Below are 13169 nucleotides of genomic sequence, written 5' to 3' on the forward strand. Positions count from 1 at the left end.
GGTGTACGTCATCGAGTGCGTGTTTCTCTTCCGGGGTTACCGCCAACGTCGACGGAGAGCAGTCTTCTTTTGAATTAGTTTATGTTTTAATTATTTTAATATTAATAGATTAAAATATATTTCCAATATAAATGTAAAGTCAATGGTTTATATATTTATTTTTAATTTTCGCTTTATGTAATTAATTTCTACCGATATGGCACTCTATCGTACTCCCCTGCACACATTCTAGATATATTATAAAGGTGTAATTTTGTTCAATTGTGGCATACATATTTTTTTTGGAAATTCAAATATAATGCTGTTATATAATATAATGTTTGCATGGCTATATTTAGATATTTACAATATTTTAATACTCTAATCAATCAATCATCACTGATGCTAGTAAAATTATGAACATATATTTAATCTTCATCATGATTGATTCAAACGAAGTGTAATCAGTTTCTGTGAATTACAATGATTCATCAACATTGTCTTGCTGAAGGGTCCATCTCACTTTGGGACACATGGAATACACATCATTCCAGCTAGTCCATCACCCCATTCTTCACAGCTTTCCATCTTTTTCTTCTTTTCTTTCCCTCTGGGGAACGCTTCCTCCAGGAAGTGATCTGGGATCTAGGTCATCTTTTGATTATTTATTTTAATTTCTCCTCCGTTTTGGCAGGGGGCCAGGTGACGGAGATGTGGTACGGCTTCAGGTCCTCTTCCGATACATAGTCCGGGGCCTGGCTCATGAGGTCGTGACCCCGGAAGGACTTGGGGAAGGCGATGACATCACGGATGCTGGGGGCCCTGACCATGAGGGAGATGAGTCGGTCCAAACCTGAATAAATGATAAGATGATTAAACAATAAGATCCCAACAAGGTGAACAGTCGCGGGGATGGTACTATGTATCAAGAATACGGAGACAATGGAGATACTAGTTGTTTTTAAATAACTGGGTTCCAATGTTCTGGAACCCAGAAACTTTTGGTAAGGAATTAAACACTATAACCCCCAGACAAGCATTGCAAATAAAATTATACCATGTGTTTAGCCCAATGTTAGCTACATATGCACGTTTGGTTTTAATTTGTATTGAAGGTAGATGCATCCTAGGCAATCGATTGCTAGGCCAATAATAGTAAATGAGCTGGACCTGACCTAGCGCAATGCCTCCATGTGGGGGCGCTCCGGAGTCCAGTGCTTCCAGCAGGTGCGAGAGAACAGTGACATCTTCCTGAAGAGAACACAGTAGATCTAGATATTATGACAATATAATTATGATAGGAATGCAATATTTAAACAAATATGGACTAAAATCATAGTATATCTATATACAAAATTATCAGAATCCGAAGTGCATGAAAATATGGATACCGTTTTTTAAATATATATCCATTTAGTTTGGATACAATTGTAGAAAAGAAAAAAAAAACTTATTTGCAACAAAATTCAAAGTGTAAGAAAAAAAAAGTTAAAACTATGTGCATATCTGGATTGGCAAAGTTTGGTGCGGCTGCGGCATGCTTTTAGCGTTGACCTTCTGAAGCACAGCTAAATGAAGCTAAATTTAGATAAAAGTAGCTAAAGTAAGCTATTTGAAAGTGAAAGCATGCTGCTTCTGTTGTGTTCAGGGGCCGACCTTGAGGATGTTCTTCAGCACGTGGAGCTGCTCAGCGGCCTTGTGGATGCGTATGGACCCCCCTCCGACCTCACTGCCGTTCAGCACCAGGTCATAGTGCTGCCCGCGCACCTGGGGGGACACCGGTACCATTACCACCTGACATTCACGATCCTCTTCAGACTGTAGACTGTGGGCATCAGGGATGGAACCTGTGACCTTTCATATGGGGGTCAATCACCTCCTCCACACTCCAAAAATAGCCATTTCACGCAGGGGTACGGTCTAGTAAATATAAAAACGGACTAAGGCCCCGTCCACACGGAGCCGGATTTTTGGTGAAAGCGCATAAGTCTTGTGCATTTCGGACGTCCAGACGGATCTGGCGGATCCGGTGTCCGAAACCGCACTTTTCTGAAACCATGTCTCAGGCGCCCCTTATGGGCCTGAAATGTGTACCACAGCGTTTCTACAGCTCGATGCGGTGTCACAATGAATCCGGCTTTACGGAGATATTCCTGAACCGCATAAAACGAAAAACAGATTGTTTTTGCCCGTGTGGACGGGCTCCTAAAACATGCGCGCGCACAGACACACACACAGAGCGTCGGCCTCACCTGCAGGGGCTCTGTGTAGACCAGGTGGGCGTCCTGGGCCACGGGGGCTGTGAAGGGGTGATGGGCGGACTCCAGAGACCCTGGTTCTCCTTCCTTGGGCAGGAAGAGCGGGAAGTCCACGACCCACAGGAAGTGGAACGCTGTCGGGTCCCTCAGGGCGACGCCCCGGGCTTCCAGGAGCTCAGCGCACTGCAGCCTCAGTTTACCCAGCAGGGGGCGCTAGAGAGAGAGAGAGCGAGAGAGAGCGAGAGAGAGAGAGAATGTGTGTGAAAGAAAGACAATGTGGGCGTTATCCTATGCATGTATGCAAGAGTGAACACAAATACTGGTTTGTTATTTAATTAAAGATAACGACTTAAAATTTATTTTTTTATGTTTTCCCTGTCACCCCTCTATCCTGGTTCTACAGCTGACCCCAGCCCCTCTCCTCTCTCTCCTGGTTCTACAGCTGACCCCAGCCCCTCTCCTCTCTCTCCTGGTTCTACATCTGACCCCAGCCCCTCTCCTCTCTCTCCTGGTTCTACAGCTGACCCCAGCACCTCCTCCTGGCTCTATAGGCTTGTGACCTACCACGGTGTGGAGGCTGCAGGCCGAGACCAGCAGCAGGTCCCCTGGCCGGGCCCCGGTCTCCCCCAGGAGGCCCTCGGTGTCGGAGGGGGAAAGATGTTTACTGAGGGGGCTCTTCAGTGTGCCCTCTGGTCTCACCGCCAGCACACTCAGCTCCTACAGACAAACCCCAACCGGACGGACACGTCACCAAGATGAGAGACACAGAGGAAGGGGTAGTATGGCCGAGTACTGTAGTAACAATATTACACTACACCTTACACTCCCAGTGATACTAGCTTATAAGCATTGAACCAATGTGTTTAAACAATATGGGGATATTTCTATGGAGTGTCTAATTCTGCAGGCATTATTAAAGCTTCCACCAATTTTAAAGCAATAACTTGAGAACAAAGGGTAGATATCCATCATGGTTTCTTTTATGCATCGTTGATAGTCGATGGCAGTACACCCAACATTCTCCCTCTATGTTTTCGTTTTTTATTCTTGCTTCCTTCGATTCAAGGGTGTGACGTACCTGTCCAAACACACTCCTGGCCGTCTCTTTGAGCGCTTCCAAATCTTTGGATTTGAAAAGTCTCTGTCGAGCAAGAGGAGAGATAGTTTTTTAGACAAGACATTACCAATTCATACACTTTGCATGAATATCTGACACTATTTAACTGTGATTCACTTGGTACATGGGGTTTAATGCAAGTTAAAAACATTGTTCCATACCCCTCCGTCAGGGACACAGATGGCCTGGATGGAGCCTTCTGATTGGCCGAGAGCTGACTTGAGGAATTCTATCTTCGTGTTGACAAACACCTCACTGATGTCAACCAGCTGGACAGAGATTAAATATCATTGAATAGCACTCTCTCACACACACACAAACACACACACTTGCAACGCCAACACAAAAGCAGTGTGCATTTTGCGAGTTCACAATGCATTTATTTTTAAATTTCTCAAAATTCCCATTTGGGATTGATAATAATTATTAAGGTAATTCTCACACATACACACACACACACACACACACACTCCCAGACCTTCATGTGGAACCTGGTGTCGGGCTTGTCTGAGCCGTAGTCCCGCATGGCCTCTGAGTAGGTGATGCAGGGGAAAGGCTGGCTGAGCCCACCCAGCTCCGGGGGCCACGAGTACCGCAGGAGCCCCTCCACTAGCGCCATGACCCCCGCCTGCTCCACGAAGGACATCTCTATGTCCACCTAGGGCACACACATAGGGGGGTTAGCCTAGCTGTGAGATCGTGGCGCATGATGAATCTATTTGTTGACATGTCCTGAATATCCATAAAAATGGCCCTTCTACCCTGATTAGCCCTTCTACCAGCTGGGAAGTCTCTACGTACTTTACTTGACAATTTTACGTTGCACTGATACTACTTTTATTAATTTGAACAGCATTAGTTCCTGCTACCTGGGAACCACTTCCCGAGTCGACCCGCCCTCTTTCCACTCAATCAGCCCCGCCCTCTTTCCACTCAATCAGCCCCGCCCTCTTTCCACTCAATCAGCCCCGCCCTCTTTCTCCACTCCGATCTACCTGCGTGAACTCAGGCTGTCGGTCTGGTTTGGACCCCTCGTCCCTGTAGCAGCGAGCAAACTGGAAGTACCTGCCGGTTTTGAGAGAGAGAGAGAGAGAGAGAGAGAGAGAGAGAGAGAGAGAGAGAGAGAGAGAGAGAGAGAGAGAGAGAGAGAGAGAGAGAGAGAGAGAGAGAGAGAGAGAGAGAGGTAAAACTTTGACCTAAAGCAGTGGAGCCCTGCCAACAAATGTGGATGCATATTGACTTGTTTAGCATGCAGCCGTTTGTAAGATATGAGAGAGAAAGGGTTTTAAAGTGGCCACCTGTCCACCCCAGCCACCATTAACAGCTGCTTGAACTGCTGGGGACTCTGAGGGAGGGAGTAGAACCGACCGGGTTCTCTGGATGGAACCAAAAACTCCTTAGCTCCCTGCGAGAGAGTGAAGACAGAGACAGACACAGAGAGAGATGCACTTAACACACATTGCACTATGATCTTCTTTTATATCAGGTGGATATTTTGTTATTTTTATGTTTGATGTTAGCAACTTTCTGTCAAACTGCAGATAGACAATAAAGTTGTATTTATCTGAATTTCATGACTTATATATATTACATAAACTATTGTCAGACATCTACTGCCAGAGGGCCTAAGCTTATTCAATAACTAAATAGACCTACCCCTGGGGTCCTTTTGAACAAAGTAGGAGTCTCAACGTCCACAAAACCTAAAGAGGAATAAAAAATAAATTAAAAACACATCATGTGTTTTCGTGTGAAAACATGAAAAACACAAGTATTTTTTATATTGTTAGTTATGTACAAATTCTAATCAGTACATAATGTATACATCTTCCCTAGAATGAGGTGGTTGTTGGACTGAGCCCGGCTAGCGTGACTCTCTTGGTACCGTGCTGATGACAGAGGTACTCCCTCATCCTCATGCTCATCTGGGACCGGAGACGCAGGTTCTGCTGCATATGGCTGGAGCGCAGGTCCAGGTAGCGATACTGCATGCGCAGGGCCTCAGACTTCTGCACCAACACAAATCCAACAGCAGCCCTGTGTGATGCAGTCTCCCGACACAAGTTATATGCAGGATCATAACGTTCATTCATAATGGTTGCATGAAGCTTTTTCTTCATTGTTCGCAGTGGTTTATGAGATAGAGGATAGTTCATTATGACACAGCTCAAACGTTTGGAAAATATAAGAAAAATAGCTAATATTGTTTGTTTATTTTACATTTAATCATTCAGTATTTAGTCATACAGATGAGGCTGGGACAGCAGGACATTTTTCTAGGTGCTCCAATATTGAATGTATGCTTTATAGATTCAATAATCAAGCATTTGCTTGATGAACTCAATATTGGAGCGTATGCTTTAATAATTCAATATTTGAGCGTACTATTTTAAATTCAATACTGGAGCGTATGTTTTATACATTCAATGATGGAAATCTTACAGAGTATCCACCCACCTTTACAAAATCTTTGATTTCAAAAGGCAGCTTTCGGCATGTGTTCAGCACCTCCAGGTTCTCAGCTAGAACCTCGATGTCCCCCGTCGGCATGTTCTAGAAAAAACACAGCCACACCAAACGGTGCATGTGTAAGAGGATGGAGTACAGTAATGTTAATGATAAAAAAAGAAGTAGGTGATCCTTCTCGAGCAAATGTTTATAAAATTACATTTATATAGAGAACGGCATCTCGCGTCGAGTGAAATGAGAATGACCTGTGAAACCATGTGTACGTGAGAAGGGATCCACCAGACGGTTCCACACTCTTTCATTCACACAAACCAACAACATACTAACACACTCACAGTGTTCTCCTGGCCTTCTGGTCTCCGTCGGACTGTTCCAGTAACCTTGACGACGGACTCGACTGTGAGCTCACCTAGTTTTTCTTTCAAACTGCCCTGTAAATAGATGAAAGAGAGACAAGAACTTGTATTGTTATTATAAAGATGATTCTTCTACGTATTCACTGTTGGATGACACAATAAAATGAATGCAATAGAGAGAGAATAAAATATGTGGTGCAATATGTGAGGGTTCATACGTCATCCTGAGATATCAAAACTTGAGTCAGGCCGCTGTAGTCTCGCAGGATAACAAACAAATCCTGCCTGCAGAGAAAATTAAAACGGTTAGGCTTATTCTAGAATGTCCCACACAAGGGCCCATGTTGAGAGTCGTCAACTCCAGTGAGACAAAGGTTGAACGGTTAGTTGTACTGTCTCGACACCTTAGGTACTGGACCCATCCGTAGAGGGCAACCTTCTCCCCAGCATGTTCAGGCCGAAGCTCTCCGCAGGTGTGACTCCTCAGTGACACACTACACGGACCTTGAAAGAAATTCACCTTTATTTACAGTATTGAATTGAGTCGAAAATATAATTGACAGCAATGAATCCAACCAGTGAACAAGATGATGTAGTTAAATACCCATGGGTGAGGAAGATGCAGGTCGTTTGTGGTTGGTTGAGAGATAGCACTTTTTAAGGATGGTTTTCATCGGCAGATGCCCTTGAACTGAGGTAGCAATTGCTGTGCGATGACATATGTGCGCTCTCAAGAGGAGCCGCGTCCGTTGCAGAAGTGTGGTCATTCTGATCGTCATTCTAGACGTCTATTGACATACTATAGTTTGTGTCATCAAGCCACAAGTTAATGCCAACACATGAGCACTCTGTTTACAGGTGATTACTCAGATATTAAGGATTCGTTTCCATTGATGTACTTACATGAAGAGATGATATACAAGAATAATCTTTACCGGTTATTTCCAATGTTCGCCTTAGCATCCACATGTCAGATGATTGTAACCAAGGTATTGCTGTTGCATTACCTCGGCACAATTCGTCGTTACAAACCAGCATGAACAGATGTATATTCTATTTATATTATGTTTTTCACAGGGATCTGTCTATCTTTCTCTTTAACAGTTTGCGACCAGAGGGGCGCATGGATATGACGTTAATGTTCGGCTCGACAGAAGTAGTCAATCCGTGATCCAATGGCTCCCTTAGTGGTTACACAACTGATACCAACTGACAAACTAATTTATTAAAAAAATGTGTCACGGAATATTTTTCGAATATGCGCCAATGTTTTGGTGATATTGCCCTTTTGTCTGTGTGTATTAATCAGAATTTCTAATGGTTGTTGAATAACTCGGTGATCGGCTAACATGCCGCATTGAACTATGGGAAAGCGCGACGTTTAAATTTTGTTTTGTTTTTTGGGGGCTGTTTTTTAGGACATGGACCCAAAAACCAGGTATTTATTGGTAGTATCAGTATTTATTTTTTATTTGCCGATACAAAAACACAGTCTGAACTAGTGCACGGTTTTTCCCTAACATACAAAGTTTATGGTTTGAATGCTTCCCATTCATTTGACGATAATCACTTTTATCGTACTTATTAGCAGCGAATGCAAGCCTCATCAACCACCAGCAGAATCAGAACAACATTCACATAATTTCAGGCTACCTGTCGTTAATACTTATTATTAATTTAAAAACATCTTTGTTCTAATTTCCAAAAGTAAAAACCATACCTGACAGCCATATGGGTTTGCCTTTGGAGATGTTCTGTATTATCAGCAGTGTTGGGGAGTAACGGAATACTTGTACCGGCGTTACGCATTCAGAATACAAATTATAGCTAACTTTATTCCGTTAGTTACAATTTAAATAGTTGGTATTTAGCATAGTTACATTGTTGAAATCAATGGATTACATGACGATAGTTCTCTTTCACACCAACAGCATTTAGTGCGCACTAAACGAGTTCGTAACGTTTACGTTGATGTGAATGCAACCACCTCACTTCGATGTGAACCAAATCAGCCGATCAAGACCTCCCTGAACAGCTGGTCTCGGTTCGCTTCCAACGCTTGTGATGTGAAAGCGAACGCACCTCTGTCTGATCCAGTTCTACAAAGCATATTGGACGTAACAGGCACCCGCTCAGCCGCGGGCATTATGGGAATTATTGTTTGATTAGCGGTAACTCCAAGACTAGGAGCAAATTGTCGGACCGGCGGGGAATTTGGACAGAGACCTACATAAAACCTATGCTGGAAAACACACATAAAAATGCCGATGAAAAAGAAATTCTCTCTCTCTCTCTCTCTCTCTCTCTCTCTCTCTCTCTCTCTCTCTCTCTCTCTCTCTCTCTCTCTCTCTCTCTCTCTCTCTCTCTCTCTCTCTCTCTCTCTCTCTCTCTCACGAAATCCGTTACATATTACATTTTTGGGCATGTATTCTGTAACTGGATACATTTTTTAAAAGTAACCTTCCCAACACTGATTATCAGTTGCGATCATAGTTACATTTGCTTAAAATGCTATGAAGGCCTTTTATCATTCGATTTGCCCAAAAAGAGGTGTATAATATTTCCTTGAAATATCCGGAGAAACTGCTGATGGCTTGCTTTGTGGATGTTTACAGCATGGCGAGGTCGCCTTTCAGCAGTGTCGTCCAGAGAAGAAGAAGTAAGAGCTACAGACAGTCCTACCGCAGCTATGTTGGGACTATGTCACACCTCGCCTACACTCCAGGCTTCACCAAGCGGAGGCTGACCACCTGCAGACTCGCTCCCAAACGTTGCAGTACCGCTGTGAGAAACCAACACTATTTCTACCGCTACTTTTGTTTATTTTGAATGCTAGTTAAGCTCCATGGGGGACCTGCTGTTCAATAGTACTACATTATGTTGTGATGAATCAGTGTTTAGTATCAACCTTACTGTTATTGGCATGATTAAATTCCAGAAATATAGTAATCAATCTTTATCAACAGTTCCTAAAAGTGGTATTGTGTGTCTTTAAATTCCTCTCTTTCCTTTTTGTTCCGCCATTAAAGTCTCCCCCTCTCTTGTGCCCTAAACCCCGCTTCCTACAGGAGATGAACCCGGAGCAGCGGGCCCTGCTGGTGAGGGAGTGGCAGCTGTCCTACGTCACTCCACTTTACCGCTTCCAGCACGGCCACCTGAAGACCTACTCTCGGCAGCTGGCCGCGTTCCTGGTGTCTGAGCGGCAGCGGGGCGTGGCGGCGGAGGTGGGCCTGGAGAGCACCCTCAGGGTGACCTTCACGCTGGTGGCCGGAATGGCACAGACTGAGGAGGAAGCCGACACCGTCTTCATCAAGGTAGCTGGTGATGTGTGGGGTGACCTCCCTTTCCAACGAAAGAGGTGATGCCACCATGGCCTGTACTGTTTCAAAAATGATGTCATAGTCGTCGACAGCATCGAGTTTAAGTGAAGATGTTCCTGGATAGATTTATAAATTGTATTTAGTCTGTAAAACATGTAAAAGTCATGGCTTATAATTATGATTGTTAATTGTTCCACATTGTCCTCGGGTTCTATAAAAACTCCAGAGCTGCTCTGGGTTACTGTTGAAACATGATTGGCTCAGTTGAAGATGAGCTACTCCCTATGTAGCTATAAAGCGCTCATTACAGTATACGATAACGAAAACAAAACTGTCATTTTATGGCATGATACACAAACACACGCATTAAGAATATAAATGCAATTTCGGCCAACTCTGTTGAGCTAGATGCCACTAAAATATACACACTGCACCTTTTTAAAGGGCTCGTGTCATGCCACCAGGTGTGGGTGTGATTAGCTGGTACTAGTTGTTTTGCACAGGGAAGGATTGATTGTCATAGTGGCATCACAAGTGGGCGTGTCAACTTAGATGTACGCTGGATAGATCAGTCTACCAGCCTACCCAGTGGACTGGACTGTAGCAAACATTGCTCCTCTATCCTTCATATATCTGGGTGGACGACCCCACTTGTGATGTCACTATTCAAATCATTCCTTCCCTGTGCCAAACGGCTTGTACCAGCTAATCACAGCCACACCTTTTTAAGATCAATTTAAGTCAAGGTGAGGGCAAATCCAAAAAGTTTGGCTTGACTGAAGTCTCCACCTCGCCGCCCCTCATGCTCCCGCTCCACAGATCCACTCCAAGACCCCGTTGGCGCTGCCCGACGACCCCCAAAAGGTGCTGTGGAGTGGCTGGCTGACGTGCGTGGGCGGCGACCCCGACTACCTGCGCACCCTGCCGGAGGACTTTGTGTGCCTGCCGCTCTTCTGCAGCGGCGGCACAGAGGGGCTCACTGCGCTGGTCAAGGCCTGGTTCCAGCGGACGTTCGACTGCTGCTTCGGCCTGCTGGAGATCAACTCTGTGAACCTGCAGTGGCTGGCGGCGCTGTGGACCGATTGCCACGCCCGGACCAGCATCAAGCAGCTGAAGCTGGTGTGGAGCCTGCCGGCGGAGCCTCCCATGGAGGTCATCTACGCGATGCACGCGCAGGACGCTTCGGAGCTGTGGAGGAGCGTTCGGCAGCCGGGGCTGAGGGAGGAGGAGGACGATGGCAGTGTCGGTTTGGAGGAGGTGGCGTGCTTCTTTAAGGGCCTGAAGAGCCACTTCTACAGACACTTCAGGGTGGAGCTGCCGGCCGGGCGGCTGACCCAGGTATCCACGGCGCTGGGCTCGGCCAAGCACGGCGGCAGGATCAAGGTGAGGCCTTGGGATTTGTTGTTGTAGTTATATGGGTTTGTTTGTTGATCCGAGACAGACTTTAATCTTGTCTATAACTTTTATGGGATTTCTAAAAAAAACAATCAAATGCGAAAAAAATACAATGACGCTTACTTTAGCATTAACCATGCTAACATTTAGATTGTTTTACTCCCATTTAAGATTATAAATGACCCCTCACTCGGCTGCTTTTCTAGTCAAGGGAACGCATTTGGCTCTGATTACTTTTGATGGCCTATTTGGCATGAACAGCATTAGTCCTCAGTTGCCCTCAAATGGTAAATACTTGCAGCATGGTTCTAAATAAAAGTACTCTAATAATACGCTCATGTTTTTTCCCCCAGATCTCCAACAGTAGCTACATGATCACCACCCTGACACTACTGACGGAGTGTGCTCTCCTCAAAATGCCTATCTGACCTTCTACACCCATTACCATTCACGACCAAGTTGGTTCTTCAGAGCTGACCACTATCTGGAATGTTTGCATCTCTGGATGAAAACGCTTTTACATTTTTAACTCACTTTTATTTAGAAATTGTATTTCTTCACCGATTTTATTTTTAGAGTTAACATGAATATTTGTCAATTTTTGCCACTTTGGGGACATACTTGTACATATAGTTTTGAGTCGTGATAATTTTTGTGCCGTTTAGGGGCCTTTTATACTGCTGTTTTAAATACTTATATAATAAATGCAGGACGACAACAGGTTTTCTCACGATTTATTATGTACTGAATTCCACTGATGGAGGTTGTGCCGAACAATCCTTAATATTCCTTTTCAACAAAAGGATCAGAAACAAAGAACCGCTTTAAGGAAGAAAGGTTCCTTTTTCATTAGTCCATTGAATAAAGAATCCTGGGCTGTAGCCGTGCTCACAGCTGAAGAACAGTTCACACAGCCTGGCCATCGAGTCCGGACCGGGGACTGTGTACGAGCGGTGTGCATTAGGAGATGGCTGCCAGGGGCTGTAGCTACGCCAGGGCTACTTTGAGTTCCTGTCTTCACAGAAGGCATTGTGTTTGCGTCGAGCGATGGATGCAATAACAATAGATTAAAATCTCTAGATAAGATCTTTTATACCGTTCTTCTTTACAGAATTCGTTACACACCAAGACCTGTGATGTCATCAATTCAAATATGTGAATCTCTTTATAGTGACAGGATGGACAGCTCCATCCATTTAAGTGGTGAAGTTAAATGAAAGTACCATCTATAAAGCTCGGGACACTTAAACTCAAATGTAAGCCGCTAAACAAGACACGCGCTTCCTACGTTGCCACTTTTACATTGAAATTAAACGTGCATCTCTGTGTAACATGAATGGTACTTTCTGTGCACAATGGGAGCGATTAACCAGTTACAGCAAGGGATGGTAACGAGATACTTAGTTTAAATCCCATGGCGCATACCAACCAGAATACTAGTTTTACTAGTGCCAAAATGTTTGCATGAAATCAAACCAATTCAACTGAATTGAATGTTGACCCCAGATAAAGCATTAACCTTGTTCAACTTTGAACTTGTATTTGAACTCTTATAAATCATATTAGCGTTAACATTTAAATGGTTGTGCTACATGAACACCCATCCCTGTGTAACAAACAATCTAACAAACTAAATGCAGAGACATCTAAAAGATGCTCAAATTCTAGGAGTTTCATTGGATGCATTGAAACGATTAACCGTTATTGGCTAGCCTGATGGACTGCGATCACAGCAATGCATTGTTCCAAACTAAGGACATATTAAAGTGCAGAAACGGGCAGAACTGTGTTAAAGGGGACTTATTATACCACCAGGTGTGAGTGTGATTAGCCTTACAAGCCGTTTCGAAACGGCTTGTAAAGCTAATCTCATTCACACCTGGTGGTATAATAAGTCCCCTTTAAAAAAGAAGAATCGAAATGTGTGTTTCACATAGAAAACCTCATCTTTCAATACCGTGTGCCAGAATTGAAATTGAGTGTGTGTGTCTGTTAATGATACCGGGTTAAAGTCTAGGGAACCAAAACAATAGAAGATTTTGTTTTTTGTGTTCAAGACGTATAGGCATTGTTCTAATAGAAAATACTTAAGCTTAAATAAAATATAAAAAACGACAACTACCAGTCACAGTGTATCTAATGTCCGACGGGCTCTGTTCGCTAATGCAATGGGGCCGGCCACCTCCACCACTAATCTCCAACCTCTGTGAGACAGTGTGTGTGTGTGTATGTGTGGTGGAGGGATGTGGATTGGAAGAGAGGACGAGTGTGTGAG

The 13169-nt window shown here is 44.1% G+C and overlaps 2 protein-coding genes across 3 annotated transcripts; one reads left to right on the forward strand and one right to left on the reverse strand.

The window, feature by feature from the left end:
• Nucleotides 1–79: 79 nt before the first annotated feature.
• dars2 (aspartyl-tRNA synthetase 2, mitochondrial) lies at nucleotides 80–7449 on the reverse strand. Of its 2 annotated transcripts, none has more exons than XM_056596018.1 (18): nucleotides 7115–7449; nucleotides 6784–6978; nucleotides 6584–6683; nucleotides 6398–6464; nucleotides 6159–6254; nucleotides 5812–5907; nucleotides 5240–5363; nucleotides 5011–5057; nucleotides 4653–4759; nucleotides 4350–4419; nucleotides 3833–4012; nucleotides 3516–3623; nucleotides 3316–3378; nucleotides 2802–2954; nucleotides 2232–2450; nucleotides 1636–1746; nucleotides 1155–1230; nucleotides 80–832 (listed from the first exon to the last, which is right to left on the reverse strand). In XM_056596018.1, exons 2-18 carry the CDS (start codon nucleotides 6956–6958, stop codon nucleotides 645–647), a joined length of 1980 nt encoding a protein of 659 aa, XP_056451993.1. In that variant the 5' UTR covers nucleotides 6959–6978; nucleotides 7115–7449; the 3' UTR covers nucleotides 80–644. The 2 variants fall into 2 exon arrangements, with proteins under 2 accessions (XP_056451993.1, XP_056451992.1); XM_056596017.1 differs by having other exon boundaries at nucleotides 7083–7449.
• A 49-nt stretch (nucleotides 7450–7498) lies between these two features.
• On the forward strand, nucleotides 7499–12692 carry cenpl (centromere protein L). Its single transcript, XM_056596019.1, has 5 exons — nucleotides 7499–7617; nucleotides 8795–8963; nucleotides 9248–9493; nucleotides 10319–10882; nucleotides 11248–12692. The coding sequence occupies exons 1-5, from the start codon at nucleotides 7601–7603 to the stop codon at nucleotides 11320–11322; spliced, it is 1071 nt and encodes a 356-aa protein (XP_056451994.1). The 5' UTR covers nucleotides 7499–7600; the 3' UTR covers nucleotides 11323–12692.
• Nucleotides 12693–13169: the final 477 nt, after the last annotated feature.

The sequence above is a fragment of the Gadus chalcogrammus genome, chromosome 8 (assembly GCF_026213295.1).
Source record: "Gadus chalcogrammus isolate NIFS_2021 chromosome 8, NIFS_Gcha_1.0, whole genome shotgun sequence".
In the NCBI taxonomy this organism is placed as follows: Eukaryota; Metazoa; Chordata; class Actinopteri; order Gadiformes; family Gadidae; genus Gadus; species Gadus chalcogrammus.